Source organism: Centroberyx gerrardi, chromosome 18 (genome assembly GCF_048128805.1).
Source record: "Centroberyx gerrardi isolate f3 chromosome 18, fCenGer3.hap1.cur.20231027, whole genome shotgun sequence".
Taxonomy (NCBI): Eukaryota; Metazoa; Chordata; class Actinopteri; order Beryciformes; family Berycidae; genus Centroberyx; species Centroberyx gerrardi.
The window spans coordinates 27,515,316-27,542,163 of NC_136014.1; the positions used below are offsets into that span (position 1 = coordinate 27,515,316).

The window sequence follows — 26,848 nt, forward strand, 5'->3', positions numbered from 1 at the left end:
GACGTCCAATATGGCCGCCAGAGGGTGCGATACTTCACTTGAAAGCCTCCACATGTACTGTAGCTCGACAGTCGGGTCAGATGATTGACAGCAGCTTTTCCCGCATCTGTCGCAGCGCTTCCTTCCTTCCTGACGATGTTTAAATGTTTAAAAGCCTTCCTGCTCCAGAGGCGGTGAGGTTCGACTTAAAGTGACTGACAATCATGTGTGTGTATAGATGCCTGCCTGTCTGTCTGTATATAATAATCCAGTGGTGGTAATGATGGGATCCTGCAGGGAAATTGACTTTTTTTTTCTGGGATTCAGTCTCTTGCTCAAGGACACTTCAGCAGAGAGGATCTTTGACCCTCTGCAGGAGTGTGATCCAGCCAGGTTGTTAAAATATAACACTGTAATTATTGCACAGGTATACAGATCACCAGCACAGAGTGTTTGACACCAGCCTGGTCTGAAGCTGATGAAACTGTAAAAACAAAACTGGAGCAGAATCTGATATAATTCAACAGAGTCAGAACCAGCGCTGCTTTTACTGAATATGGAGAGTCTCTGTCAAAAATGAAACATCCACCATTTTAAAAAACTGACAACAGATTACCTGATTAACAGCTCAAATTTAATTTAATTTAATTTAAAACTGAAGTCCTTGGTTTAGTAAATAAGAAGACTTTCACAGACTGGATCTGCTGTATTTTACAGATACTGAATGATGAACTTCAGGTATTTTCTTCCAAAATGGATATGAAGCGTTTTAGAGATGAACTTGTTATTTTCGTACATGTTGCAAAGCCATACAGTCTGTTCTGTTCATCCAGCAGGTCTCAGTCTGTGTCGCTTCTTAATTATAAACTTTACAGTAAAATAGTCTTTTAAATCAGTGAAGACAAAGCAGTAGTTTCCTCTGTCTGTCTTTAATACGCAACATCAGCCACTTTTATCCAGAGTATCTCACTGTACTGTGATGCACATCTTTAGCACTGTTGGCCCCAGTGGGAATTGAACCTCTAACCCCGAGTGCCTTGCTCTATCCATTAGAAAATATCCATCGAAAGTCATTTAGTCTTAAAAATCATATTTTTCTTAAAACAAGTGAAAAAAAAAAAAATAGCCAAGAGGTAAGAGGAGGAAGCTAATATTATGAAGCCTAGCGCTCTGCTGCTAACTGAAACAATACAATCTATCATACTAAGTTATCTAGGTTAGCTAGTTAGCTAGCTGACCTTCAAGTTCAGACTAGCCATACTAGCCTCTAGCTAGCTAGGTAAGCTAGTTAGCTAGCTGCTGACCTGATGACATCATGATGTCATGGGTATGAAGGAATGAAAAAACCTTTTTTCTTTATATTTTGACCAGTTTCTCTTTTGCCGTTCATGTTTGCCAGTTATCCAAAAACTGGTTCTTTGGCTCCGCCTACTGAGGTTTAAGTCAACCAATCAGATTATTTGCCGAAATGTTTGTACAACTTAAACTACAATCTGCCAAACTGCATTGGAAGCAATGGAATGACCTCACCCTATTGGTGGATTTTTAAACTTGTTTTAAGAAAGATACGTTTTTAAACCTGAATATGATTAAATGACTTGTTAAAATGGAGATTTTTTGCAGTGAAATCTGAACGTTAGCATTCTCCTCCTCCTTCATGTGTTCAGCCTGGTTGTGTTGCTGCACAAACCTTTCTGTCAGAAACACTGTAAACTCTGCAGCCGTCAGGTCTGACATGATGCTGCGAGCTGAGAGGATCAAAGTCCTGAGTCAGTGTTACAGATCCACATCGTTAGAGGCTTTTCCTCTAGTCCAGCAGAAACAGGCCAAATCCTTCACATCTGTGGAAAAGCAACAGAGTTGCTCTACATGTTCAGTTTGATGCTCTGAACCTTTTCGGCACAAAAACAGTACAGATCGGCTGACGGCCATTTTTGTTTCCACCATGCTCTGAACTGAAATCATTTTACAATGTTCTCTGTTCTCTTAAACCTGCAGTGCCACTGTATTTCTTAATATGATGTAATTAAATCTCTCTTACATGATGAGCTGAACAGTTATTATACCATTTGTTGGTAACGGTGGACAGAAAAATGGCCGCCGCGGCCGATCAGTGTCGTGTTTGCGATATACATGGAGACCAATTTTGTTGTTTTTACGCAAATCTGAAGACTTTTTGTCCATTTGAGCCGGACTGATCTGAACTCATGACTTCACTGTGGTAACATATTTCAGTTTGGTTCAGAAAGTCTGTTTTTTATATTTTTTAATTGACAATCAATAGTGAAAACTGAATCTTGACCACTATCACCAGTGCCTTATGTACAGCTAATCTGTGGTATTCACATGCACTACAAGTATTTTTAATATTATGTACTAAAATCTATTGTGATATTTGTCGTTATATCTGTTCCCATGCAGCGTGATGCACTTGTGTCTTGTTCTCTGTACAGTGTGTATTGCTTTATCTTTATTATATCATTTGCCATATTTTGTGATGCACATCACGTCTTGTTTTGCGTTCAGTAATTATTAATCCATTTACAATTCCACCTTTTGTCTTTAATGTGTTTTATTTTATTGCCATACATGATGAAGCCGCTGTGTTGATGTGCAGAGTCTGAAATAAACTGTTTACTGTCAGTTTCCACACAGCATGATGTGCATGGATTTATTGTTGAATAATTCTAAAGGCCTACAATACGTTTTAACATAATCTGTATGGGACTTTATACTCTATAAAGTCATGTATTATTTCAGAAGGAATATTATTACTATTAATTAGTTCCTCTACTCGTTTTATTACTTTTCTGTTCCTCCTCCTTTTAAAATCAAGAGCTTTTGTAAAGTCACAATGAAATAAGAAACGACTTTTTCATCTTGTCCGTCTTGATTCATTTCAGTCTTCCAGGCAGTGAGACGTCCAAAAAAATAGAAACAACTCTTCATTTCAAATCCAGTGGATTTTGTCTATTTTTGGACACTTTTTCATCTTGTTAGCCAACATAACCTTCATCTATTTAAAGATAAATGCCAATTAAGTTTTTTTCAGACTTTTTCAGGACTTGCAGAAACCTGAAAGACATTTTTCTTTCTGAAACCAGAATCAGAACAAAACTCCAAAATACTCTGCAGTCACTGCCAAACGCTGACCTTTATTTTCAACATAAGGAAATTAATTTTGCATTGACATTTGTTTTCTAGATATTACAAATACAAGTACAAAAGCTATCGACCGAGGATTCAGAGTACGTTTGAGAGGAGATTCCTTTGGAATCGCGTTTTAAACAAAGAGTCCGTCTTTGTTAAAGGAAAACAGGAATGAAACAGGAAAAGGTTTTATGTCCATGAACCTCCACATCAGCTCATACAGACGGTCGCTCCCTGCAGACAGGAACACAGACGCCGGAGAGCTGAGCGGTGATGACATCACAGAGTGGGCGTGGCCGGTCAGAAGACGGGGTTGAGAGCTTCGTAGAGCCGCTGCACGGCGACTTCCACCATCTCCTTCAGCGACTCGTCGTCTGAGCTGCCCTCGTCGCACTCCACCGTCTGAGAGAGGAGGGGCGGGGGGCAGGGGTCAGAGGTCAGGGGTCAGCAGACAGGTACCGGGGCATTAGGTGATCAGTGGGAAGTGCATCGAACAACATAGAACTGATCTCCTCATACAGTTCCAATATAAAACTATGTTTGGTAACACTTTACAATAAGGGTACATTAATTAAGGGTTAGTTAATGCTTAATAAGCATTAACTAACCCTTAATTAACAGTTAACTAATGTGTCTGGTAATCATTTACTAATGGTGTTCATGTTAACTAAGGTATTAATTTATACATTATTTAATAGTCATAGTCAATAGTCAGGGTTAGTTAATGCTTATTAAGCATGAACTAACCCTTATTAAGCATTAACTAACCCTTAACTTAGTGTACCCTTATTGTAAAGTGTTACCATATTTTTTTATAAGCCAGAGTCCCCAGGCACCCGGGTCAGAAAGTAACGGGACCTCTTTGAAGTTTATCAAATTAAGTGAAATTAAAAATGAGGGGGCAAAAAATAAGCAGGAGTACCCCTTTTGCATCACATTTCTTATTTCTTATGAGCCTATGGTGATTCTTTCCAGTGCATTCTGGGAAAGAATGTGTGAAAGAGTGAGTTGTTTTTGGATCAGAAAACAAGCGAGTTCACAGCCTGAAGCGGCAGAAACTGACGACAGCAGAAACACCGCAGCAGCCGACAGGAGGTGAAGACAGACAGACAGACTGAGAGTCTTCTGGAACATTCTGCTGCCAGCAGGGAGAACAAGTCCAGACTAATCTGACTGCTGTAAACTGAGGCTTTATGTGACAGCATGCAATGCAAATGTATTTTAGACTAAAACCCAGTAAAACTGCTCCTAAAAAGGATAAAATGCCCCTAAAAATAACATCAAGGGATAAAAAATGCTCTCTGGAAAAACATTAATTTCTTTCTGCCAGGCAATAAATAGAAAATAAAACCGGAAGAATAAAACTGGAGAGTTTAATGAATCAGGACTTTAACAGATGGTTTTAAAGTGTTTGTACTCACTCTGGTGAGCGGGTCGATGTGAGCGGTGACGCCGTCCACCGTCACGCTCAGCCGCTTCCCGCCTTTCACTTCCACACAGTCCTCTCCAAACATGTCCCTGCACACACACACACACACACACACACACACACACACACACACACACACACACACACACACACACACACACACACACACACACACACACACACACACACACACACAAAGCTTCACATTAGGCTGAGTTATACTGAAATATATAAATATAGATATTCCTAGCATAGCTGTTGTATTGTTCTATGTGGCAAACTCCACCCAACTGGCACCCCAGGCAGGACAAAACAAACCACCAGAAGGTGTTTTCAGTGCTCAGGACTTACTGCAGCATCAGCTCCAGTCTCTCGACGAACACGTCCATGTCCAGGCCATCCTTCTTCGCTTCAACAACTGCAACAAACACAAAACCTCGTCAGCGTGGAGCTGAACACACTTCACTTCTGTTCCTGTCATGTTCCACACCGTCAGCCTCCAGCAGAAAGCTTCTGTGGGGTCAGAGGACGATGCTTTCACCTTCACTTCCACAACTCTCTTTAAACACGCTGTAAACCTTCATGCTGCTGTAAGGAGTTCTGGATAAAAGCCTCCAGCAAACGGCAGATATTACAGGAAATCTGCAGGCTTAACAAAGTCAAACTGAAGAATTTTTAAGAGCTTTTTAATGCTCCTTGCAAATTAATTTATAAACAAAGCTGTTAAAAGCAGCCTGTTTTTGTTGGAGCACAGCTAATGAAAGTTATGAAACTATAAATGAGCAGAATAAGGAAAAGGACAACAGGAAATGAATAGTTAGAAGACAGGAAGTCCAGCTGTGTCCAGTACAGCAGCAGGATGCAGACTCTGTTCTGGACTCAGAGAAACCTCACATCACATGGAGAAAGATGGAGTTAAGACATATTCAAACTTTGTAAAGCCTTAAATTTAGATATTATATCTGCAGACACCCTGTGTAAGTTAACTTGGTATTTCCAGAAATAAAAATTTGGTTGATTTGATAATTTTTTGAGGAGATTTCTCAATGCATTATCAATGATGTGAGTTGGTGTCAGAGACATGAAACATGTCTGCATGAGTGTGATGATGTCAGCCGCTAACAGCAGAAAACCAATCAGAAGCAGCTCAGACTGGACATGCAGAACGTTTCTCCTGTCGACTCACATCTCTGAGCTTTGGGGTTGGATTGGACCTCCAGGACCACCGTAGTGACGGCGTCGGCGTACATGTCGTTCAGCGGGTTGGCGAGCCACTGAGGACAGACAGGAGGACAAACCAGAGTCACTGTTCCATCTCCATCAGGAAGAAAACTGAGATTTAAATTATTATTAGAGCCGTGACAGAAAACACAGAGGCAACAGAAAGCTGCAGTGAGATTCAGCAGATCAGAGATCAGCAGATTCAGCAGATCAGAGATCAGCAGATTCAGCAGATCAGAGATCAGCAGATTCAGCAGATCAGAGAATCCACTGACTGACTGAACTCATTCCGGGAGGCAACATTGCCGTCACCGTTGCCTCAGAAAGTTGCCTGTGTGTGAGTTGCTCTGACCTCCAGCAGCACCATGCCGGCTTCATGAACCAGAGTGATGTTCTTAAAGATCCTGACGGTGATTTTCTCTGCTCCCTCCACCTCCTCCACCTCTCCTGCAACACAGAGGTCACACAGTAATAATCACACTATAAAGCAAGGAATCTGTGTGTGTGTGTCCTTCGCATGTCTCGAGAACCGTTTGTCCGATCTACTTCACACTTGGCGGGTGTGTCGCTGGGGACCCGAGGACAGGCGACACGTTCAGTATTAATAAACTTTGAATAAACAAGCGAACAGCGCTCTGTGCAGCAGCGGGGCGAACGGGCACTGCACTAGTCATAATAATTATAATAATAAAACACCTTAACACGGCAGTGTAGTAGAAACAAAATTGAGATTTGGTGTGTTCACACAGGCAAAATGGCCAGTTTGTGACAAAAAGTGTTGCATCAGCTTCCATCGCTGCAGTGTGCTCAGACCTGCAGGCCCAGTGCAGCTGCTGGCTGCTACACATGACTGGTGCGTCCTTTAGGCCGTCCAAAACAAGGAAAAAATATCTCAGGTAGAAGATCAAAAAGAATTTGCACATTATAAAAGGTAAAAAACCAAAAAGAAAAAAGAAAAGTGCAGAAACAGAAAACATTTTGGTCAAAAGACTGAGAACTGATGATGCTCTTTTGACGTTTTTGTTTTTGCATCTTTTTTTCCACCTTGTCACCATGTATGAAATCATGTACCATGTAAACACATTTTGGCATTGTTTGAAACAAAAACAATAAAATCAATAGACAAAGTAAGATAAAACACAGTAAATGCAGCCACAGCGACTCACCGGCCAGGCTGCGCAGCTGGCTGACCAGCAGGGAGATGGGGCCGCTGAAGGGGATCGCCTGGGTCTGCTTCACCGTCCCCATGCACAGGTCTGTGTAGTCTGAACACACACGGGAACACAGGTCAGACAGCGAGGAAGACCGGGGTCCCTGAACGCAACGCACAGGGACCGGACCAGGGACACGGCAAGACGGGAAGACCAGAAACTTCCAGCTAATGTTCTACCTAAACACTGCTCAAAACTGAAACATCATTACAGTATTAAACAGGAAGACAATGTACAGTTCAGTGGAAATCATGAAGTGAAGATGAAGTGTTGTAATTTATTGTCATGGTGAACCCACTTTCCCTCAACCTGCCTCGTCTACTTCTACTGCAGTTGCTGATTTACTACGTTTCCCAGAATGCCTTTCAACAACCTCCAGAGACGGAGTGTGAACTTGTTGCTTTCAATTAAATGTGGGTGTAACAGCATAGAAATATAGCCAGCTAGACTACTACTACAACTAGTTCATGAACACTGGGGCGTGTCTTTGATCGAGGCCACGCCCCCTTACTCTAAACCCCCAACCTGTCTCTCTGCTGCAGCGCATTCTGGTCTCTCTCCTGCTCCTGCAGTGCATTCTGGTCTCTCTCCTGCTCCTGTGGTGGAGAAACTGGTCTCTCTCCTCTTCTACGATGGATTTCTCCCTGTATGATTGTTGAACGTCTCTCGGTGCAAAATGGCGGCTCTAGAAAGAAGCCCTCGCTCTTTGATTCTGAGGGACTGACACCAAAACCTGACGTTTACCGCTGATGTTTTACATCCTGAAACATTTTCTCATATCAAACTCCACTGTAGCTGCTGGAAACATCTGGAGGTGACGTCACCTCGTCTACGATTGGCCGGTTATCCACCAAGAAGAGAAACACAACAAACTACTAAATGGAGCCTGAGATGAAAAGAACATCAACAACAGCTGATTTAACAGTTACAAATTTTCAGGGGATTTTTCCTTTAATACTGCAGTGAAACAGCAGTAAGTCTTTTTAGATAAATCTCTCAAAGCATTTAAAAGGGTGTGTAGACTTGTGATATCCACTGAACGCACACACACACACACACACACACACACACACACAGAGTACTGACTGGAGAGGTCGGAGGGCGTCAGGATGTGGTAGTTGAAGTTGCGTTTGACCAGGATCCCAGAAACCCTCTGACCCTGGATACACTTCCTGTCAGCCAGCCCGCCCATCACCTGCAGCAAAGCATTCTGGGAATCAGCGGGACTGCACAGCGGCTCAGAAATCAGATGCACAACTTTAAAAACTGATCAGAGATGAGAAACACAGATCCATTTTCCTACAGACAGTTCACGTGACTTGGGCTCGAGGGTTCTGGTGACTTGGGACTCGACTCTGACTTGTACTTTGATGACTTGAAAAGGTTTCTAAAGTCTTGACTTGAGATCTTGTGTTTGGGTAAATGACTTAGATTGAAAGTGATGAGATTTGTAAGATATTTTATAAGATATTAAATTGATACCGGACTACATTTAGACTTGAGCCTCAAGACTTGAGACTGACTTGGGACTCAAGCAGAGTTGACTTGGTCACACCTCTGCCGACATTATTATTATTATTTTTTTCATAGCAAGTTAAAACCTTGGAACAAACGTTCGAAACGAACAAAAAGTTGTTCTAGTGTTTTGCGTCTGACTTGTTCATACTGGCACTTCAGCTTTTACCCAGAAGTCACTGCAGCTGTGCAGAAGACAACAAACCGTTTCCAGCCGGTGTTTTCTGGTACCTTGGCCAGTTTCTCTCCTCTGAAGTTGAGGGTGACGGCCTCGGTGTTGCGGGGGTTGTGGACTTCGATGTGGACCTCGTCGTTGTCTTCGTATTCCCGGATCAGAGCCGCCTTCAGACGGGCCATCTCGTTCTGCTCCCCGTGCACCAGGATCTGACCGAGACCACATCAGTCACATCAGAACAGCTCAGCCTCATTTACACCTGATATTAAACTGTGATCTGCATCTGGGGCCGGCTGCATAAAGACAGACCTGGTCTTAGACTTATATCTGACCTTAAGTCAAACTTGCTACAGACACCAGTGTGAAACAGCTTCAGTATTTAAACTTCCCACTCTGACAGTTAGGCCGACTCGTTGCCATAGCAACAAAGTTCTTAACTCAAGATTAGCCGGGGGGAGGGGCTAACTTTCAAGACCAGTCTAAGGCTTAGACTGGTCTTAAACTAGCTTTTGCAACTGGCCCTGGATCTGCTATCTGGATAGAGATGCACAATTAATTGTAGATAATCGTATATCGTTATTTTATGTTTTCATGATAAGAAAATGTGTAATTTAATGATACTGAAGCTTTCAACTGAAAGTCCTGATGTGCTATATCAAGCTCCTCCATCACTCCTGACCAATCACAGCCTCTGAATGCTCAACCTGCATCATGTGACCAAAACTCTGGTCTGATCGGTCTCTGAGAAAATAGATCCATGCTGCAGGTTTAAACTGAGTAAAGAGGAAGCTGATTGGTCTGGATGTTAAACCAGGTGCGTTTAAAGAGAAAGCTGATTGGTTGATTGATTAAAGCAGGTGTGTTTAAAGAGGAAGCCGATTGGTTGATTGATTAAAGCAGGTGTGTTTAAAGAGAAAGCCGATTGGTTGATTGATTAAAGCAGGTGTGTTTAAAGAGAAAGCCGATTGGTTGATTGATTAAAGCAGGTGTTTTTAAAGAGGAAGTCGATTGGTTGATTGATTAAAGCAGGTGTGTTTAAAGAGGAAGCCGATTGGTTGATTGATTAAAGTAGGTGTGTTTAAAGAGGAAGCCGATTGGTTGATTGATTAAAGCAGGTGTGTTTAAAGAGGAAGCCGATTGGTTGATTGATTAAAGCAGGTGTGTTTAAAGAGGAAGCCGATTGGTTGATTGATTAAAGCAGGTGTGTTTAAAGAGGAAGCCGATTGGTTGATTGATTAAAGCAGGTGTGTTTAAAGAGACAGCTGATTGGTTGATTGATTAAAGCAGGTGTTTTTAAAGAGAAAGCTGATTGGTTGATTGATTAAAGCAGGTGTTTTTAAAGAGAAAGCTGATTGGTTGATTGATTAAAGCAGGGGTGTTTAAAGAGAAAGCTGATTGGTCGATTGATTAAAGCAGGTGTGTTTAAAGAGAAAGCTGATTGGTCGATTGATTAAAGCAGGTGTGTTTAAAGAGAAAGCTGATTGGTTGATTGATTAAAGCAGGTGTTTTTACCACATGAGGAGGTTTCAGCGCTCGGATGAACTCGCTGGTCTGCTGGTAGTCTGTGTGAGCGGAGAAGGAGATGTAGTCCACCGACATCTTCAGCTGCAGCTTCTGACCCGACATGGTGGTGATCTCATCCGGCTCCGACATGATGTGCTGCAACACACACACACACACACACACACACACACACACACACACACACACACACACAAACACACACACACACACGATTCACACACCGTCCCAATCCATCCTCAACACCACTCACTTCTGTTCTGATTTCATTTTCTGCATCAGGACTATTTGAATTAACTGTATTTCCCTTACTTAGTTTTTTCCATTTAGCTGTTTTTATTTAGTTTGTCATTCAGTTAGGATGAAGATGCATGAACTAAGATTTGTCCTGTCCCACATCACAAAATGAACATAATATATCTAGGCTGATAGAGCTGTTGATCAATACTTAAGACTCATTCATTACTTGCCCATCTGCTGAGGTTTCTGGCTTTTAAACCTCACTTTCCAGCCCAGACTCTGTTTAGCAACAAAAACTCCCCGCTCCCATTTCAGCTCCGAAGGCTAAAAAGCCTCGTTCTCAAGCCAAAAAAAGGCATCATTAGTTTCCCAGAATGCACCTTGGCCAGCGTTCCCTCCACACAGTAGCCAGCGATGATGACGCCGTTCCTCTTGTCGGTGCACCAGCTCTCGAACAGCTCTCTGGACAGACCGCTCTGCATCATACCGGGAGACGCCATCACCACACTGGGCCCGATGTCATCGAAGTGATCCATACTCTGAGAGAGAGAGTGAGAGAGAGAGAGAGAGAGAGAGAGAGAGAGAGAGAGAGAGAGAGAGAGAGAGAGAGAGAGAGAGAGAGAGCGAGAGACAGAGAGAGAGAGAGATCATTTAGGGCTGCAGAGAGATATTAATACGAAAAACCATACAGAAGCAATAGAGGGTTTGCAGTTTTATTGGCATCCTGCTCTCAGCCAGCTGAGTCTCCATGATGGAGGAACATGTAGAACTGTGTGTTAGTTAATAAAGTGTAAATCTGTAGAACTGTGTGTTAGTTAATAAAGTGTAAATCTGTAGAACTGTGTGTTAGTTAATAAAGTGTAAATCTGTAGAACTGTGTGTTAGTTAATAAAGTGTAAATCTGTAGAACTGTGTGTTAGTTAATAAAGTGTAAATCTGTAGAACTGTGTGTTAGTTAATAAAGTGTAAATCTGTAGAACTGTGTGTTAGTTAATAAAGTGTAAATCTGTATGAAGCAGCTAGAAGCAGAGAGCAGCTGAGTCAGCTTGTTGTGGTGTGGCTGTAGATCCATTCAGTAACGTTCTCAGTAAAAGTGAATAGTGTGATAAGGTGGATTTGGTTACTGTGACACAGTAAACTGTCTTGTCTTTAGCCCTAGTCTCTACTCCAAAACACTCTGAGTTGTAGCTTGAGAAGAGTCAGCTCAGTTAACCTGAACAAACTGTTAGCTAGCTAACTAGCAGCAAACACACTGATGTTAATGTGAACACGCTAACGCTAGCCGCTACTAGATACGTTAGCTAGTGTGCTAATCAGATGTGTTAACAACAAGACAGTGATGTTAGCTGACCAGATGCTATGGTTAGCTAGCTAACAAGCTGACATTATCTAAACACTAAATCAATCAGATGGATCAGTGCATGCTAAAGTGTTAGCATGGAGCTAACGACTGAAGATACATGTCTCTGGTCTCATCAGTTAACCAGCAGGTGTTTCCTGGTCATTCAGCTGCTGTGGGATCAAACTCGTGACTTTTCAGTCACAGTTCAGACTCGGAGTGTTCCTGACCTTCAGGTTGCTGATGTGTTTGAAGACGAAGGGGTTGTTGATGTTGATGGCCTTGCGGATCTTGTCGTTCATGGCGTTGACGTACGTCTGGTAGACCGCCATGCACTTCCTGGCCAGAGACGAGGCGTAGTAGATGGGGATGTCATGCAGCTCCGGGTGGTTCTGCCAGTACTCGTCTGTCCACACACACACACACACACACACACACACACTGCTGGGTCAGGGTGGGTGTACAGTGCTGGGTGGGTGCTAGTTGGTTTGTGTGTGTGTGTCTCTGTGTGTGTGTGTGTGTGTGTGTGTGTGTGTGTGTCTCTGTGTGTGTGTGTGTGTGTCTGTGTGTGTGTGTGTGTGTGTGTGGTCTCACCCAGGATGAGCAGCAGCTCCTGCGCTCGGCCCAGAGCGAACACGGGGATCAGACAGCGTCCTTCTCTGTTCACGATGTCATGAACCGTGTTGCAGAAGCGAGCCTCCCGCTCCTCCCGCTTCTCATGGATGTGAGTCCCGTAGGTCGACTCCTGTTTAAATAAAGTTTAAATAAAGGTGTTTAAATAAAGTTACATGTCGACTCTGACAGGACTCAACAGGGATTTTAAATAAAGTTCAGGACTCACGGTGATGAGGATGTCTGGTTTGACACTGGGGATCTCTGCTGCCATCAGATGTCTGTCCTCCTGACGGGAGAAGTCTCCTGTGTACAGCAGCTGGACACACACACACACACACACACACACACACACACACACACACACACACACACACACACACACACACACACACACACACACACACACACACACACGACAATACACAGTTAGCAGCATTATCAGAATTAACATTAAAGAGGTATAACGCAAAAAATGAGCAGAAAATGTAGTGGAATGGCCCTTTAAAAGCCAACATTTTGCCTCCAGTTCACAAAGCATCATGGTTTACATTCACCTTTCTAGTGTCCACAGTTGTTTACTAGATATAGCAGTGCATTGTGGGATATATTTAGCACCCTCAATTGTACGCCAAATTTGATTCAGACACTAGACCCAGACGGCTCGTGTCTAGTCTCTAGTCTCTAGTCTCTAGTCTCTAGTCTCTGGCGCGGCGGCGGTGCGGTTACCTTGACGCCGGCGATCTCGATCATGAACATGGCGGCCCCCAGCACGTGTCCGGCGTGGTAACACCAGAACTTGATGCCGGCGACCTCCTTCACCTCGTGGAAGTTGATGGTCTCGATCTTCTCCATGCTCTCCTCCAGGTCCGTCTCCGTGTACAGCATGTCGTCCGCCGAGATGTTACTGCAACCAGGAGGGACACGAGTCACACGAGTCACATGACCAGTCAGACTCCAGTCACACGACTAGGACTCGAGTCACACGCCTTGGACTCCAGTCACACGACTAGGACTCGAGTCACATGACTTGAACTCGAGTCACATGACTTGGACTTGAGTCCCACTTGAGTCACACGACTTGGACTCGAGTCACACGACTTGGACTCGAGTCCCACTTGAGTCACACGACTTGGACTCGAGTCCCACTTGAGTCACACGACTTGGACTCGAGTCCCACTTGAGTCACACGACTTGGACTCCAGTCAGACTCAAGTCACAGTTTTAATTGCTTCAAACTTGACTTGATGCATGAAGAGAAGACTTGAGACTGGACTTGACTTGGGTTCTGGTGACTTGGGACTTGACTCTGACTTGTACTTTGATGACTTGAAAAGGTTTCTAAAGTCTTGACTTGAGATCTTGTGTTTGTGTAAATGACTTAGATTGAAAGTGATGAGATTTGTTCCAGCGGACGACTGAATTTAAATTCTGTTTTCTGAATTTGTATGGAATGATTGAATTTATTGATCCTGTAACTCTGTCACTGCTGAGCTTCACAGAAACACATGATGATGATGATGTCATGTGTAAATGTCTCCTTCAGCTCCTGTTCGTCTCTCAGACTCTGAGGCTTCACCCACCTGACCTTGACGTAGTCGGACAGCAGCCAGCGGTAGATGGCCTTGGTGGCGTGCGTCATGAAGGTCCGGCCTTTAAAGCTGGTCTTCTGCAGGAACCAGGGCAGAGCGCCGCAGTGGTCCAGGTGGAAACTGAGGAGGAGGAGGGAGGAGGGGGGAGGGGGGAGGGGGGAGGGGGGAGGGGGGAGGGGGGGCAGCAGGTCAAAAACCACCACTGACATGTAAACTAGACACAGACAGAAGAAATGAGCTTTAACTCCACATGACTCCTCTTTTCTCCTTTAACTCCCTACAGCCACATCTATAACAGCTTTGTCTTTTAACATACTTAAGATATTCGTACCGTCTAATAATCTGTTTTAAACTTATACTTTTAATATGTCAACTGTTTTTATGTCTGGTTTTTGGTTTCTTTAAATCATTTCATTAAAATATATTTTCCAGAGCAGAGGAAGAAGCCTCACTGGCTGATGAGCAGCAGGTCGATCTCAGCCGGGTCGATCAGGTCGATGTAGGGCAGAGCGTCCATCCCCTCCAGGCCGGGGTGGATCCCACAGTCCAGCTGGGAGCACATTAACACAGCGACTGAACATTAGCTTCATTATTATTATTAATCATTTAGTCCAGCAGCCAAAAAAACCCCAAAGGATTCATTTAATAATGTGATGAAACAGAAAAAAGCAGGAAATGTTTGGTGTTTTTACTGATAAATGACCAAAACGATTAATCACTTATCAAATTGTAATCGATTAATTTTCTGTCGATCAACTAATCGACAAGTTCTGACTCTGCAGTAGAGCTGCACAATACTGACAAATAGTCATATTACGATCATTTTGCTCAATATTGCAATTGCGATATAAATTGGTACACAGTATACAGACATTTTTCAATATTTGCAATTTCTCAGAAAACAAGAAACATTTTTAATACTGAGATGTTGTTGCTTAAGATTTGCTGTGTTTGAATACACTGAAAGTTTGTTGTTGTTGTTTTTTTTTACAATGTGTTATTTAATTAACAAGGCAGAAATTAGGCTCAGCAGCAGAAAACTGAGTTCACCTCTGAGAAAATAACTGTAGCATCATATGATTTGAAAATTGAAGTAGTTCATATTGTAATTTTAATTTTGTTTTCAATTAATTGTGCAGCTCATCTACAAATGAATAAACCCTGTCTGTTCTTTATTTAAACTGCTGCTGTGCAAACTATAAGCTGAGTAACCAGACTGTCTTTCTTTCTTTCTTTCCCCCTGTTTGTTTTTATGTGAACACTCTGAAGTGAACTCTGCACATGTATGTCTTTATATCCCATGTGATGTAGAACAGGTGGTTTGTTACCATGATCTTGCGTCCCTTGAACTCCAGGATGATGCAGGACCGGCCCACTTCCTGTCCGGCTCCTCTGAAGCAGGCAGAGACACAGAAACATCAGAACAGTTTAACCTGCATCTGACACCAGCTGACTGTTATCCTGCTGACTGGTGAAACAGCAGAAATCCTACATCACCAGTATTACAAGCAACCTATAGTAAGGAGGTCAAAGGTCAATTTAAGTAGGATGGAATGCAGATTGGATTCTGATTACTATACAATTCCAATTATGTCAGTGGAAATCATCTAAGAAACTATGAGCAAGAAAGATGTTAAAATATTGAACATGAATAAACTAATTAAACAAACAAAACAATTTCGTCAACAACTTTAGATGAAACAAATGAATTAGTTAGCAATCCAACTAATCACAACAAATACTGAGGGTAAAGAAGCTGCGTTTACATCCATGCTGATGCTTGCTAGTTAGCAGCCCGGATAGGCTTTGTTCCCTCTTTCACCGTCAAGCCAAACTCCTTTAGAAAATCTGTCACTTTAAAACGACCTTACTTATCGGCAAAGGCAAGTACCCGGTAGAATATGACTTACAGCCTTTTACAAGTTATTAGGGTCTTATAGTAAATTCGGCATTTAGGTAATCCACCAAGAATCAATTTCTAACAATAAAATATCAACTTATAAAAGTGATTCTCGCTGCTTCGCTACCGCCATCGACGGTGTGTTCAAGAGTTAGAGGATTGCGGGACAAACAGGCGAAACAGCTATAAAAGTTTACATTTTATTAAAATAATTACTGCTTAGTGTATTGGATGTATGCCGAAATTAAGAGTGGCTCCTGTTGATTCGTTTAAGACTCGAGTGGCGTATGTATGTTTGTCGATAAGCAAGGCAGCATTAAACTATCAGGGTTCTGAATGGACTTTGGCGTCAAGGCAGCACACATCGGGGCTAAACAGTTAAGAAAAGTTAGTAGTGAACTCACAGCGGGCGGATGAGCAGCTGGTCGCTCTCCTCGGCAGGAACTGTCACATCAGATTTACGTTTCGCTGCCATGTTTTATCTCATAAAGTTGACAAATCTTTCACAAAGATAAATTAATTCATAACTACTATAGTTGAAGTTGTTAGCGGGCACTACGCGGGGTGCACGTCCTGGGCAATTCCGTCACTTCCGGTCTCAGTTGAAATATATCCGTGTGAAACTGGTTGTAATTTTTGTTCCGGAGTGTAGCTCCGTACTAAGTGTGGTCACGTCTGACCTCAGATGAGATGACATAAAACTTTATTGATTCGCTGGGAAATTAGGTCTTTACAGCAGCAGGGTAACAAGGCAAATAAGCACATAAACAGAATATAAAACTAACAATAAAATAGAATTTATACAGAACAGAGGTGTGACCAAGTCAACTTTGCTTGAGTCCCAAGTCAGTCTCAAGTCTTGAGGCACAAGTCTCAAGTCAAGTCCCAAGTCTAAATGTAGATTACCAAGTCAGGTCCATGTCATTAATGTCAAGTCCAGTATCAATTTAATATCTTAAAGAAAACTAAATATCTAGGACTTTTCAATGCAATATGGTTTTAATAGGATAAAAACTTGGTAAGAGCATCATGAGTTTCAACTTAAATTTTAATTTAAATTCAGTCATCTGCTGGAACAAATCTCATCACTTTCAATCTAAGTCATTTACACAAACACAAGATCTCAAGTCAAGACTTTAGAAACCTTTTCAAGTCATCAAAGTACAAGTCAGAGTCAAGTCCCAAGTCACCAGAACCCAAGTCAAGTCCAGTCTCAAGTCTTCTCTTCATGCAGCAAGTCAAGTCTCAAGCAGTTAAAGTTGTGACTGGAGTCCAAGTCGTTCATTAAAAACAGAACACAGTTAAGTCAAAAGACACTGAGCCGTTTCAATCTGTTTTAATGACACTGTGCATTATGAGAACATGAACATACAGTAAAGTCAAATTGGATTGCATATTCTTCCCTGCTATTACAGTAAATCTCTGATATACACATCATATGGAGTTACCCTGCAACCCTTTTCCAGCATATTCAAATGATAAAAATGGTTCTAAAATATTCCAGTACAAACATGATCAGCAGTTTACAGTCAGCATGCGCTCCCTCCTGGAGGAACTGAGTGTTTCCCAGGAGACGACACTGCAAGGGGCGGAGCTCTGTCTCTGACCCTGACCTCTGACCTCCCTGTGTGTGTGTGTGTGTGTGTGTGTGTGTGTGTGTAGGGGGCAGAGTGTTCAGGCTGTTCAGTCTGTGATGAAGTGAACAAACGTGACGGGAAACACTCCTCTCCTGGTCGGGTCTCCTTCAATATGGCCGATCTGAAAAACAGAGAACACAACACATGATGTCAGTGACCTGCAGAAACTGACTGACTGACTGACTGACTGACTGTCTGTCTGACTGACTGACTGACTGTCTGACTGACTGTCTGACTGTCTGTCTGACTGACTGACTGTCTGTCTGACTGACTGTCTGACTGACTGACTGACTGTCTGACTGACTGTCTGACTGACTGACTGTCTGACTGACTGTCTGACTGACTGACTGTCTGTCTGACTGACTGTCTGACTGACTGTCTGACTGACTGACTGTCTGACTGACTGACTGTCTGACTGACTGTCTGACTGACTGACTGTCTGTCTGACTGACTGTCTGACTGACTGTCTGACTGACTGACTGACTGTCTGACTGACTGACTGACTGACTGACTGTCTGACTGACTGTCTGACTGACTGACTGTCTGACTGACTGACTGTCTGTCTGACTGACTGTCTGACTGACTGACTGTCTGACTGACTGACTGTCTGTCTGACTGACTGACTGCCTGACTGACTGACTGACTGACTGACTGACCGACCGACTGACTGTCTGTGCTAAACTACAGCTGACCTCTCCCATGTGTACTAAATGTTTCCTGACACTGGAACTGAGCAAATCCAGTGATACTGAATCCTAAAATGTCCAGAATCCATCAGCGTCAGAGAGAAACTCAAATTTTGTGTCTTGCAATACCTGCAGACTCAGGATTTCATATAATTAAAAACATAAAAACATAAAAATAAGCAGTGGAAACGTCTTGGTAGGAGTCAGCCCTCCACTCCCAAACCCACAGAGATTCTGTAGTAAAACTGTTGATTTGAGGACTCGATGATGCCTTTTCTGCTGGAAATTTGTAGTTTCGAGAATACTAAAGATGTATTTTTTCTGCGGTAAAATTATTTAGACGATACTAATGCTATAGAGCTAATACTAGTATTAATATTTTTTGCAGTAAACTTGCTGTTTAGAAGATAGCGATGGCATATTTCCTGTAGTGAAGCTGCAGTTGGAGGATACCGATGTACACGTTTCCTGTAGTAAACCTGTTCGGAGGATGCCGGTGCGTGTACATCCTGAGGTTCGGGATACCCACCCACCACTCGGGGTCCTCCTCTCCGTCCACCACGATCACCTCTCCCTCCACGAAGGTCAGCTCGTCCGGATTATCAGCTGAGCAGTTGTAGATGGCCTTCACTCTCTGAGGCCGAGTTTTCTGAGGAGACAGCAGGGAGACGGGTTCAGTCATGCTGGTTTTTTTACCTTTTTACCCATGTTGCTTTTCACCTATTCACCACTACAGGCCAAAAAAAATGACAAAAAATGTTGATTTGAAATTCAAAATGAACAGAGCGTCTCTTTCCGGTAAACATCACCCCCCCCATTCAGAAATACGTCAATACAGGGAATTAAACTTTCTGTCTTTAATAACAGGCCATCCATTAATTTTCAAAAATGTATTTTGCTCCCTGGTTCTGGTGTTCTGGTGTTCTGGTTTTGGTGTTTTGGTGTTTTGGTGTTCTGGTGTTCTGGTTTTGGTGTTTTGGTGTTCTGGGGTTCTGGACTCACGGGGAAGGTGCTGCGGGGTTTGGGAGTTGGAGGACTGTGAAGAGGTTTCGGCTGAGATGAACCTTTAGCTGCAAACAGGAGGAGAAAACACACAAAACATGACATCTGTCCTGCAGAGCTGGAGACTCGAGTCACCTGGAGTCTGACTCATGACTTGAGTCAGACTCCAGGTCAGTTTTAACTGCTGGAGACTTGACTTGCTGCATGAAGAGAAGACTTGAGACTTGACTTGACTTGGGTTCTGGTAACTTGGGACTTGACTCTGACTTGTACTTTGATGACTTGAAAAGGTTTCTAAAGTCTTGACTTGAGATCTTGTGTTTGTGTAAATGACTTAGATTGAAAGTGATGAGATTTGTTCCAGCGGACGACTGAATTTAAATTCTGTTTTCTGAATTTGTATGGAATGATTGAATTTATTGAAGTTGAAACTGATTATAGAAATCAAACTCATGATGCTCTTACCAAGTTTTTATCCTATTAAAACCATATTGCATTGAAAAGTCCTAGATATTTAGTTTTCTTTAAGATATTAAATTGATACTGGACTCTTGATTTGTTCTGACTTGACTTGCTGTTCTATATTTAGACTTGAGACTTGACATTAATGACTTGGACTTGACTTGAGACTTGTGCCTCAAGACTCGAGACTGACTTGGGACTCGTGCAGAGTTGACTTGGTCACACCTCTGTGTATCATCAGTGTGTGTGAGAATTTGTTTTATATCCAGACTTATCAAGCTTATTCCAGCTTATTTTAGTCAAATTATCTCTCTGCACTGCCAGATCATTTTGCTGCTTTCAATAAATTTTACATTTTCGTTCAGAATAATGAAACTTCAGGATGTCTTTAAAACAAGGGAAGTCGTCTTAAAACAGGTTTGTTGCTTCACTCCTGCTGCCGGAGGAAATCTATTGCTCAATTATATTGCATCAAAACGTTCATGTTTTCTCTTCTTAAAGGAACAGACCGGCTGTTTGCAACATCACTATCACACAGACTTCACTGAGGATTTGATTTCATAACTAACTTACTGTGTCAAGCTTATTTCAAGATATTCTGAATCAGATTATCTCTCTGGACTCAGATCATTCTGCTGCTTTCAATAAATTTCACCTTTTTTTGTTAGAAACAAAGAAACTCTCTTAAAGATTTTATTCCTTGTCTTGCGATTATTTCTTGAAGTAACTCATATTGACATGAATCAAGTAAAACTGAAATTCAGGAAATATCCTGAAGTAAGGCTAGTATAAGATTAAATTAATTGCAAAGTTTATCACTTTTTGCTGTATGAGTGTGTGTGTGTGTGTGTGTGTGTGTGTGTGTGTGTGTGTGTGCGCACCTGGTCTGCCAACAGATCCGGTCCTGAGCGGCGGTCTCTTCGGAGCCTGTTTGTCTGATCTGGAATCAGAACAGAAGAATCGGTTCGTTCAGGTCGACTGTAAAAACCTTCAGTCAATCATATCCAATCAATCAGATCATTAACCGATCAGATCAATCAGCTGGAAACACCACACCATTTTAACAAGTCAATTAATCTAATATTTCTTTTCACTTTCCTCTGGTTTCCAGTGAGAATCAGTTTGTTTCACCAGATTATCATAAAACTAATGCAGCCATCTGTCTTCTTTCAATATAATAATATTTCACACAATAAATTTCAGCAAATAATCTAATCTAATCCTATCTAAACTAAACTATACTAAACAAATCTAAAAGTAATCTAGTCTAATCTAATCTAAAGTAAACTAATTGAATCTAATCTAATCTAGTCTAGTCTAGTCTAATCTAGTTTCGTCCAATCTAATCTAATTTAGTCTAATTTAATCTAATCGTTTCCAGAAACTCCGTAAAACAATCTAATATAGTGCAATCTAGTCAAGTTTACTAATCTAATCGAATTTGATCTAATCTAATCGAATTTTTTCCAGAAACTGACCAGTGTACCCAGTGTACCCAGTGTACCCAGTGTGACCAGTGTGACCAGTGTGACCAGTGTACCCAGTGTGACCAGTGTACCCAGTGTGACCAGTGTACCCAGTGTACCCAGTGTACCCAGTGTGACCAGTGTACCCAGTGTACCCAGTGTGACCAGTGTACCCAGTGTACCCAGTGTGACCAGTGTGACCAGTGTGACCAGTGTACCCAGTGTACCCAGTGTGACCAGTGTACCCAGTGTGACCAGTGTACCCAGTGTGACCAGTGTACCCAGTGTACCCAGTGTACCCAGTGTGACCAGTGTACCCAGTGTACCCAGTGTGACCAGTGTACCCAGTGTACCCAGTGTGACCAGTGTGACCAGTGTACCCAGTGTACCCAGTGTGACCAGTACCTACCCACTGGGGGACTTGGGGGACTTGGGGGACTTGGGTCCTGGCGGCCGGCTGGGCTGGTGGCTGGGAACCGGTGGGGGCAGGGGGGAAGGTTTATACTGTCGGGCCGGGGGGACGGCCGGGGCCGGGGGGGCGGCGGGCGGCGGGGGGGCGGAGGGGACCGGGACGACCGGGGGGGCGGAGGGGACCGGGGGGCCCAGGACCGGTGGAGGGGGGAGAGGAGGGAGGGGCGTGTTTCTGGCTGACAGACTCCTGGGATCCAACATGCTGGTTCTCCTGCTGACTGGAGGAGGAGGAGGAGGAGGAGGAGCAGCAGCTGCTGGGAGGACTGGGAGGACATGAGATTTATTACATCACAGAGGAATAAAACTGATATTAAACAGCTACTTCAGATATAATAGAGCAGTGGTTCTCAACCAGTTTTGCATCGGGACCCAAAATTCACCTTAAAGACCCATTCACATCTAGAATGATAACTATAAATAGTCTAATCTAGTCTAATGTAATTTAATCTAATCTAGTCTAGCCTCAGATAGACCCTAATCTAATCCTATTCTAATCTAATCTAATTTAATATAATCCTATCATACGCTTGGTTGTTATACTTTATAGTTGTAGTTCTGCAATCAGTTCCTCAGCAGTCGAAGCATCGCTGCAGTGAGCTACCAAAAGCTCCGCCCCCTTCTTTCTTGCAACTTTAATCTGATTGGTTGAAAATGTTTCATCGTTGTCTCTGCATCCAAATAATTGCCATCTGCTGTTGGCTGATCTTTGATACCAGGTGATGTCACCACCTGTTGTACTCCATGGAAAGTGACATCACCTGGCACCCAAGATCAGCCAATAGCAGATGGCAAATTTTGGCAGCAAACCCACAAAAGTGGTCAAAGATTTAGTTACTATTTAAATCTGTTTATAGTTATAGTTATAGTTATTATTTTGGATGTTTATATAGTTATCGTTGTAGTGGGAACACAGATGTTCTACTTACTCAGAACGATTTAAATCAGTTTATAGTTCTAGTTATCTTCCTAGTTCTGGTTCTAGAGCCTGGCCTGGTTCTAAGCTGCTGACTGGAGGTAAAGCAGACAGGAACAGGAAGTGACAGGAACAGGAAGTGACACTCACCGTACATGGAGCTGTTCCTCTCGGGGGCGTGAGGGGCGGGGGGGTCAGAGGACGACCGCTGCCGTCTTACCGTCTCCATGGCAACGGGCTTGTTGTGTCCCGCTCCTGCATGGAGACAGAGTCACACTACTACCATCAGCTGTCCCACATCCTCCACCTGTCCTCCATCTGTCCCACATCCTCCACCTGTCCTCCATCTGTCCTCCACCTGTCCTCCATCTATCCCACATCCTCCACCTGTCCTCCATCTGTCCTCCACCTGTCCTCCATCTATCCTCCACCTGTCCTCCATCTGTCCTCCACCTGTCCTCCATCTATCCTCCATCTGTCCCACATCCTCCACCTGTCCTCCGTCTATCCTCCACCTGTCCTCCATCTATCCTCCACCTGTCCTCCATCTATCCTCCACCTGTCCCACATCCTCCACCTGTCCTCCATCTATCCTCCACCTGTCCTCTATCTATCCTCCACCTGTCCTCCATCTATCCTCCACCTGTCCTCCACCTGTCCTCCATCTGTCCTCCATCTATCCTCCACCTGTCCTCCATCTATCCTCCACCTGTCCTCCACCTGTCCTCCATCTATCCTCCATCTGTCCTCCATCTATCCTCCATCTATCCTCCACCTGTCCTCCACCTGTCCTCCATCTATCCTCCACCTGTCCTCCATCTATCCTCCATCTATCCTCCATCTGTCCTCCATCTATCCTCCATCTATCCTCCACCTGTCCTCCATCTATCCTCCATCTATCCTCCATCTGTCCTCCATCTATCCTCCATCTATCCTCCATCTATCCTCCACCTGTCATCGCAGTGAGAATTCTTTCTAGCTAGCAGAAAATGTATTAGCACCATGAAGACACTTATTATATTTTATTGAACATTTATCTAGATCCTTTAGTTTTCTGCTCCAGTTTAGTGTCTAAACTGTAATAATTTCGATTTTTTTTTTCAAATGAAAAAACAAAAATTCTAAAATTGCACAGATTTGCACACAAAGTTAGGTGGTGCAATGTGTCCCGCTGACCAATAAGATGCAAGTCTGGCTGTCGCTTTGGTCTGGACAGTAAAATACCCCAGTAGACTGTCTGAGTCCAACATTTAGATTTTCATTCATTCAAAAGAAATACGAATAAAAAAAAGGGGCAACAAATTGAGACAAAAACATTGCACAAAATTTTAAATTTTTCCGTTTAGGATTTTGAATAAAAATATTAAACTGATACGCGTTACATGGATCAGCTTCAAATGTAAATGAGCTCCTAAATAGGAACAGTTTCAGCACTGGAGCTAAACCAGAACCAAACCGCCCCCCCCCCTCTGACCTTTGTTGGGGGCTCTGGGCGGCAGCGGGGGGTTGGGTGGTGGCGGCGGCGGCCCCGGCGCTGCTGGTGGAGCAAGAAGAGGAGGGCCGAGGTCCAGCATGGTGCCGTACGTCTCGTTACTGATCATGCTGGGAATCTGAGACCTCTGCTTGTCCCGGGCCAGGCAGGCGGCGTCCCGGGCCAGGGCCCCCAGGCCGGGGGGGGGGCCACCGCCGCCGCCCCCGCCGCCGCCCCCCGGCACGAAACAGCTGACCGGACGCTCCTCCCGCCGCTGAGGGATGGGCTGCAGAGGAGAGGAGAGGAGAGGATTTGGCATACATACCTAAACTTGAAAATGAAAATGCAAACTGGGTTTTTGCATTTGAATTTGAATTATGTCATGACTTTTGCACACATCAATAAAAATGACGCAGCGTTAAAGTCACAATCAAATGATAAACAACTTTTTCACCTTGTTCTTCACCTAATTTTCCATGTCATAAACTACACCTATCTTGTATTTTTATATCAAAACCCCATGACTTCTCCTTCCAACCAATAAAACATCTCAGATTTTTGAAAAGTCCCGCCCCTCCCATCCAATCAAACTGCCTTTCTCTCCCTAACTGATCTCCCATTGGTTTACACTTTTGAATGATCCCTCCCTGTGTTATGTCCCGCCCCAACATCCTGTTTCAACAGGAAATACATCACATTAAGGATAGCAGATGCTCTCAAAACGCTGTTTCATTGTGACTTTAAACATTAAAATGCGACAGAAAGTATTTAACGGATGCTCGTTCTCATTGTGATGTCCAGTGAGTCAGCAGGTAGCGCTTCACTTCAGCAGGACCCATGGATGGACATGTTGGCTGTTACAGGGATCGAACCTGTGACCTTTCTGTTACGGGACGGTCTGTCTAACCACCAGCCACCGCTGCAGTAGAGGGGGTTCAGGAGGTAAAACCAGCCCACCTTGTCCTCCATCTCGTCCTCGCTCTCATCCAGGTCCTCATTTCGGAGCCGCCACTCGTACTCAACGTGAACGTGAACATTAAACTTCCCCGTCTGCGCCTGAGTCAGCTGAAACACACACACAACAATATTAAACAACACTAAACAAGATGAAGCTTTAATGAAGTTAGACTGTTGCAGCAGCAAATAATGATACACAACAGGAACAAAAGAATAGAAACAGGCTACACCCAGTTTAGGTTAGCCTAGCTTAACCTAGCTTAGCTTTGCTTATCTTATCTTAGATCTTATCTTATGTTAGTTAGTTTATTTCACTTCATTTTACTCTATAGTTAATTGTAGTATAGCATAGTTTAATTTACTGTATTTACTGTTTTGGTTCAGTTTAGTTTAGTTTATCTTAGCAGCTTAGTTTGGGTTAGCTTTGCTTATCTTAGTTTAGCCTAGTTTAGTTCACTTAATTTTAGTGTAGTTAAATTTCACTTTGCTTTAATTTAGTTTACATTACGTCAGTTCAACTTAGTTTAGCTCGGCTTAGATTGGTTTAGTTCAATTTGATTCAGTTCAGCTCAGTTGAATTCAGGTTAGTTCAGCTCGGGTTTGTTTAGTTCCACATGTAAAATAATAAATCATAAGGCCAAGAAATAACTTATAGAGATACATAAAACAATAAAGGGCTTCTCTCCAGCTCATCTCAAAACAAACTCAAAACTCAACTGGACAACAGAAACTGAATGAAAACAAAACATTATCTGTCTTCTCCAGTTCAAACCTCCTCATCCAGATGAAACCACATCCTGCTGTAAACAGGAAGTCTTACCAGTTCCTCACACTGCGTGTGGCGAAGCCGCTTGGCGATGTCCAGCGGCGTTTCTCCCGCTTCGTTCACTGTGGAGACAAACCAGCGGGGAAATGAAGAGGTTCAGTCTAAAATGAGACATCCATCATTCAGCAGGAACTCTTACAAAATGATTGACAGCCCAACATTAAACCAAATGACGGTACTTTCTAAAGGAGAGCAGGGAACTTCAGAACCTGGTTGACTAAATGAGACACAGACTGAATCCTCCAGAGTTTAGAGATACTGAATGATTAATGTGAGGTAATGATTGTTTTTTTCTACAAAATGGATATGTAGCGACACGTTTTGGAAATTTGAGCCAGCCTATCACCTCTGTTATGTGGGCAAGGAATGGAAATGGCTAGTAATTCTCAAACTGGGCTAGTCTAACATTATTCTCACTGGCTAGAATGTGAATGACGTCTTATTGGAAACGGTTTAGAGACGGCAGCTCTAATCGACTTTCTGGACTAAAGCCCAAAACCCTGAGAGGAATACCTTTAGCTTAAATGGCTAATGCTAGCGAGGCTAAAAATCTGTTTTATGGAGAGTGAAGGATAGATGTAGTAAACGACAAGTGAGGAATAATAAGTGAAAAAATACATACAAACAAGTGAAAAGTAACCAACTAAAATTCAAAATGTCAAGTTATCCCTCTGTTGGTTTACTCTGCTGGTAACCAATCACCATTTGAAGTCCTGCTCTATTCTAAGGTGGCTGATAAACAGTTAAGATGGCTGCTGAACGTAGTGACTCAGCAGTTTTGTTCACTTCCTGCCCTGTAGTGAACTGAACTTACTGATGGTGACTGAAGCTTTTCCTCTCAGCAGCAGTTTGAGACACTCGCTGTTGTCCGTCAGGCAGCAGTAGTGCAGCGCTGTGCTTCCTCTGGCCGTCTGCTTGTCCAGGTTCCCACTGTGACACACACACACACACACACACACACACACACACCTCATATCAAGAAGATTGCTACCACTGGCTCTTATTTCTTTCCCTTCTCTTCTCTATCATCCATGATCATTCTACTGTCACAGGAATATTTGTACCATCTTCTG

At 43.1% G+C, this 26,848-nt stretch overlaps 2 protein-coding genes across 2 annotated transcripts in view; both read right to left on the bottom strand.

Annotated features, from left to right (window-relative positions):
* Nucleotides 1–3,109: 3,109 nt before the first annotated feature.
* cpsf3 (cleavage and polyadenylation specific factor 3) lies at nucleotides 3,110–16,465 on the bottom strand. Its single transcript, XM_071918267.2, has 18 exons — nucleotides 16,289–16,465; nucleotides 15,313–15,376; nucleotides 14,437–14,534; nucleotides 13,976–14,104; nucleotides 13,122–13,299; nucleotides 12,622–12,711; nucleotides 12,375–12,525; nucleotides 12,011–12,186; nucleotides 10,822–10,980; nucleotides 10,193–10,339; nucleotides 8,737–8,889; nucleotides 8,077–8,185; nucleotides 6,946–7,044; nucleotides 6,132–6,226; nucleotides 5,745–5,832; nucleotides 4,910–4,976; nucleotides 4,551–4,647; nucleotides 3,110–3,531 (listed from the first exon to the last, which is right to left on the bottom strand). The coding sequence occupies exons 1-18, from the start codon at nucleotides 16,357–16,359 to the stop codon at nucleotides 3,430–3,432; spliced, it is 2,073 nt and encodes a 690-aa protein (XP_071774368.1). The 5' UTR covers nucleotides 16,360–16,465; the 3' UTR covers nucleotides 3,110–3,429.
* A 740-nt stretch (nucleotides 16,466–17,205) lies between these two features.
* asap2b (ArfGAP with SH3 domain, ankyrin repeat and PH domain 2b) overlaps nucleotides 17,206–26,848 on the bottom strand; it is a 36,370-nt gene continuing 26,727 nt past the window's right edge. Inside the window, exons 19-28 of the mRNA XM_078289797.1 lie at nucleotides 26,590–26,705; nucleotides 25,770–25,837; nucleotides 24,950–25,057; nucleotides 23,996–24,278; nucleotides 22,672–22,776; nucleotides 21,547–21,871; nucleotides 20,553–20,611; nucleotides 19,210–19,277; nucleotides 18,737–18,856; nucleotides 17,206–17,642 (exon numbers count right to left, since the gene is read on the bottom strand). Coding sequence (XP_078145923.1) covers nucleotides 17,568–17,642; nucleotides 18,737–18,856; nucleotides 19,210–19,277; nucleotides 20,553–20,611; nucleotides 21,547–21,871; nucleotides 22,672–22,776; nucleotides 23,996–24,278; nucleotides 24,950–25,057; nucleotides 25,770–25,837; nucleotides 26,590–26,705 — 1,327 coding nt within the window. The 3' untranslated portion in view covers nucleotides 17,206–17,567. The remainder of the gene's footprint in view (nucleotides 17,643–18,736; nucleotides 18,857–19,209; nucleotides 19,278–20,552; nucleotides 20,612–21,546; nucleotides 21,872–22,671; nucleotides 22,777–23,995; nucleotides 24,279–24,949; nucleotides 25,058–25,769; nucleotides 25,838–26,589; nucleotides 26,706–26,848) is intronic.

What these genes read in the sequence shown, in the direction of transcription:
- cpsf3 (XM_071918267.2), bottom strand. Translation starts at nt 16,359, where the DNA reads ATGGCAGCGAAACGTAAATCTGATGTGACAGTTCCTGCCGAGGAGAGC. An exon ending in GGAGCTGCTGCTCATCCTGG is followed by an intron (nt 12,187 to 12,374) that starts GTGAGACCACAC and finishes GTGTGTGGACAG; the next exon opens with ACGAGTACTGGCAGAACCAC. An exon ending in CCGGCATGGTGCTGCTGGAG is followed by an intron (nt 5,833 to 6,131) that starts GTCAGAGCAACT and finishes GTCTGTCCTCAG; the next exon opens with TGGCTCGCCAACCCGCTGAA.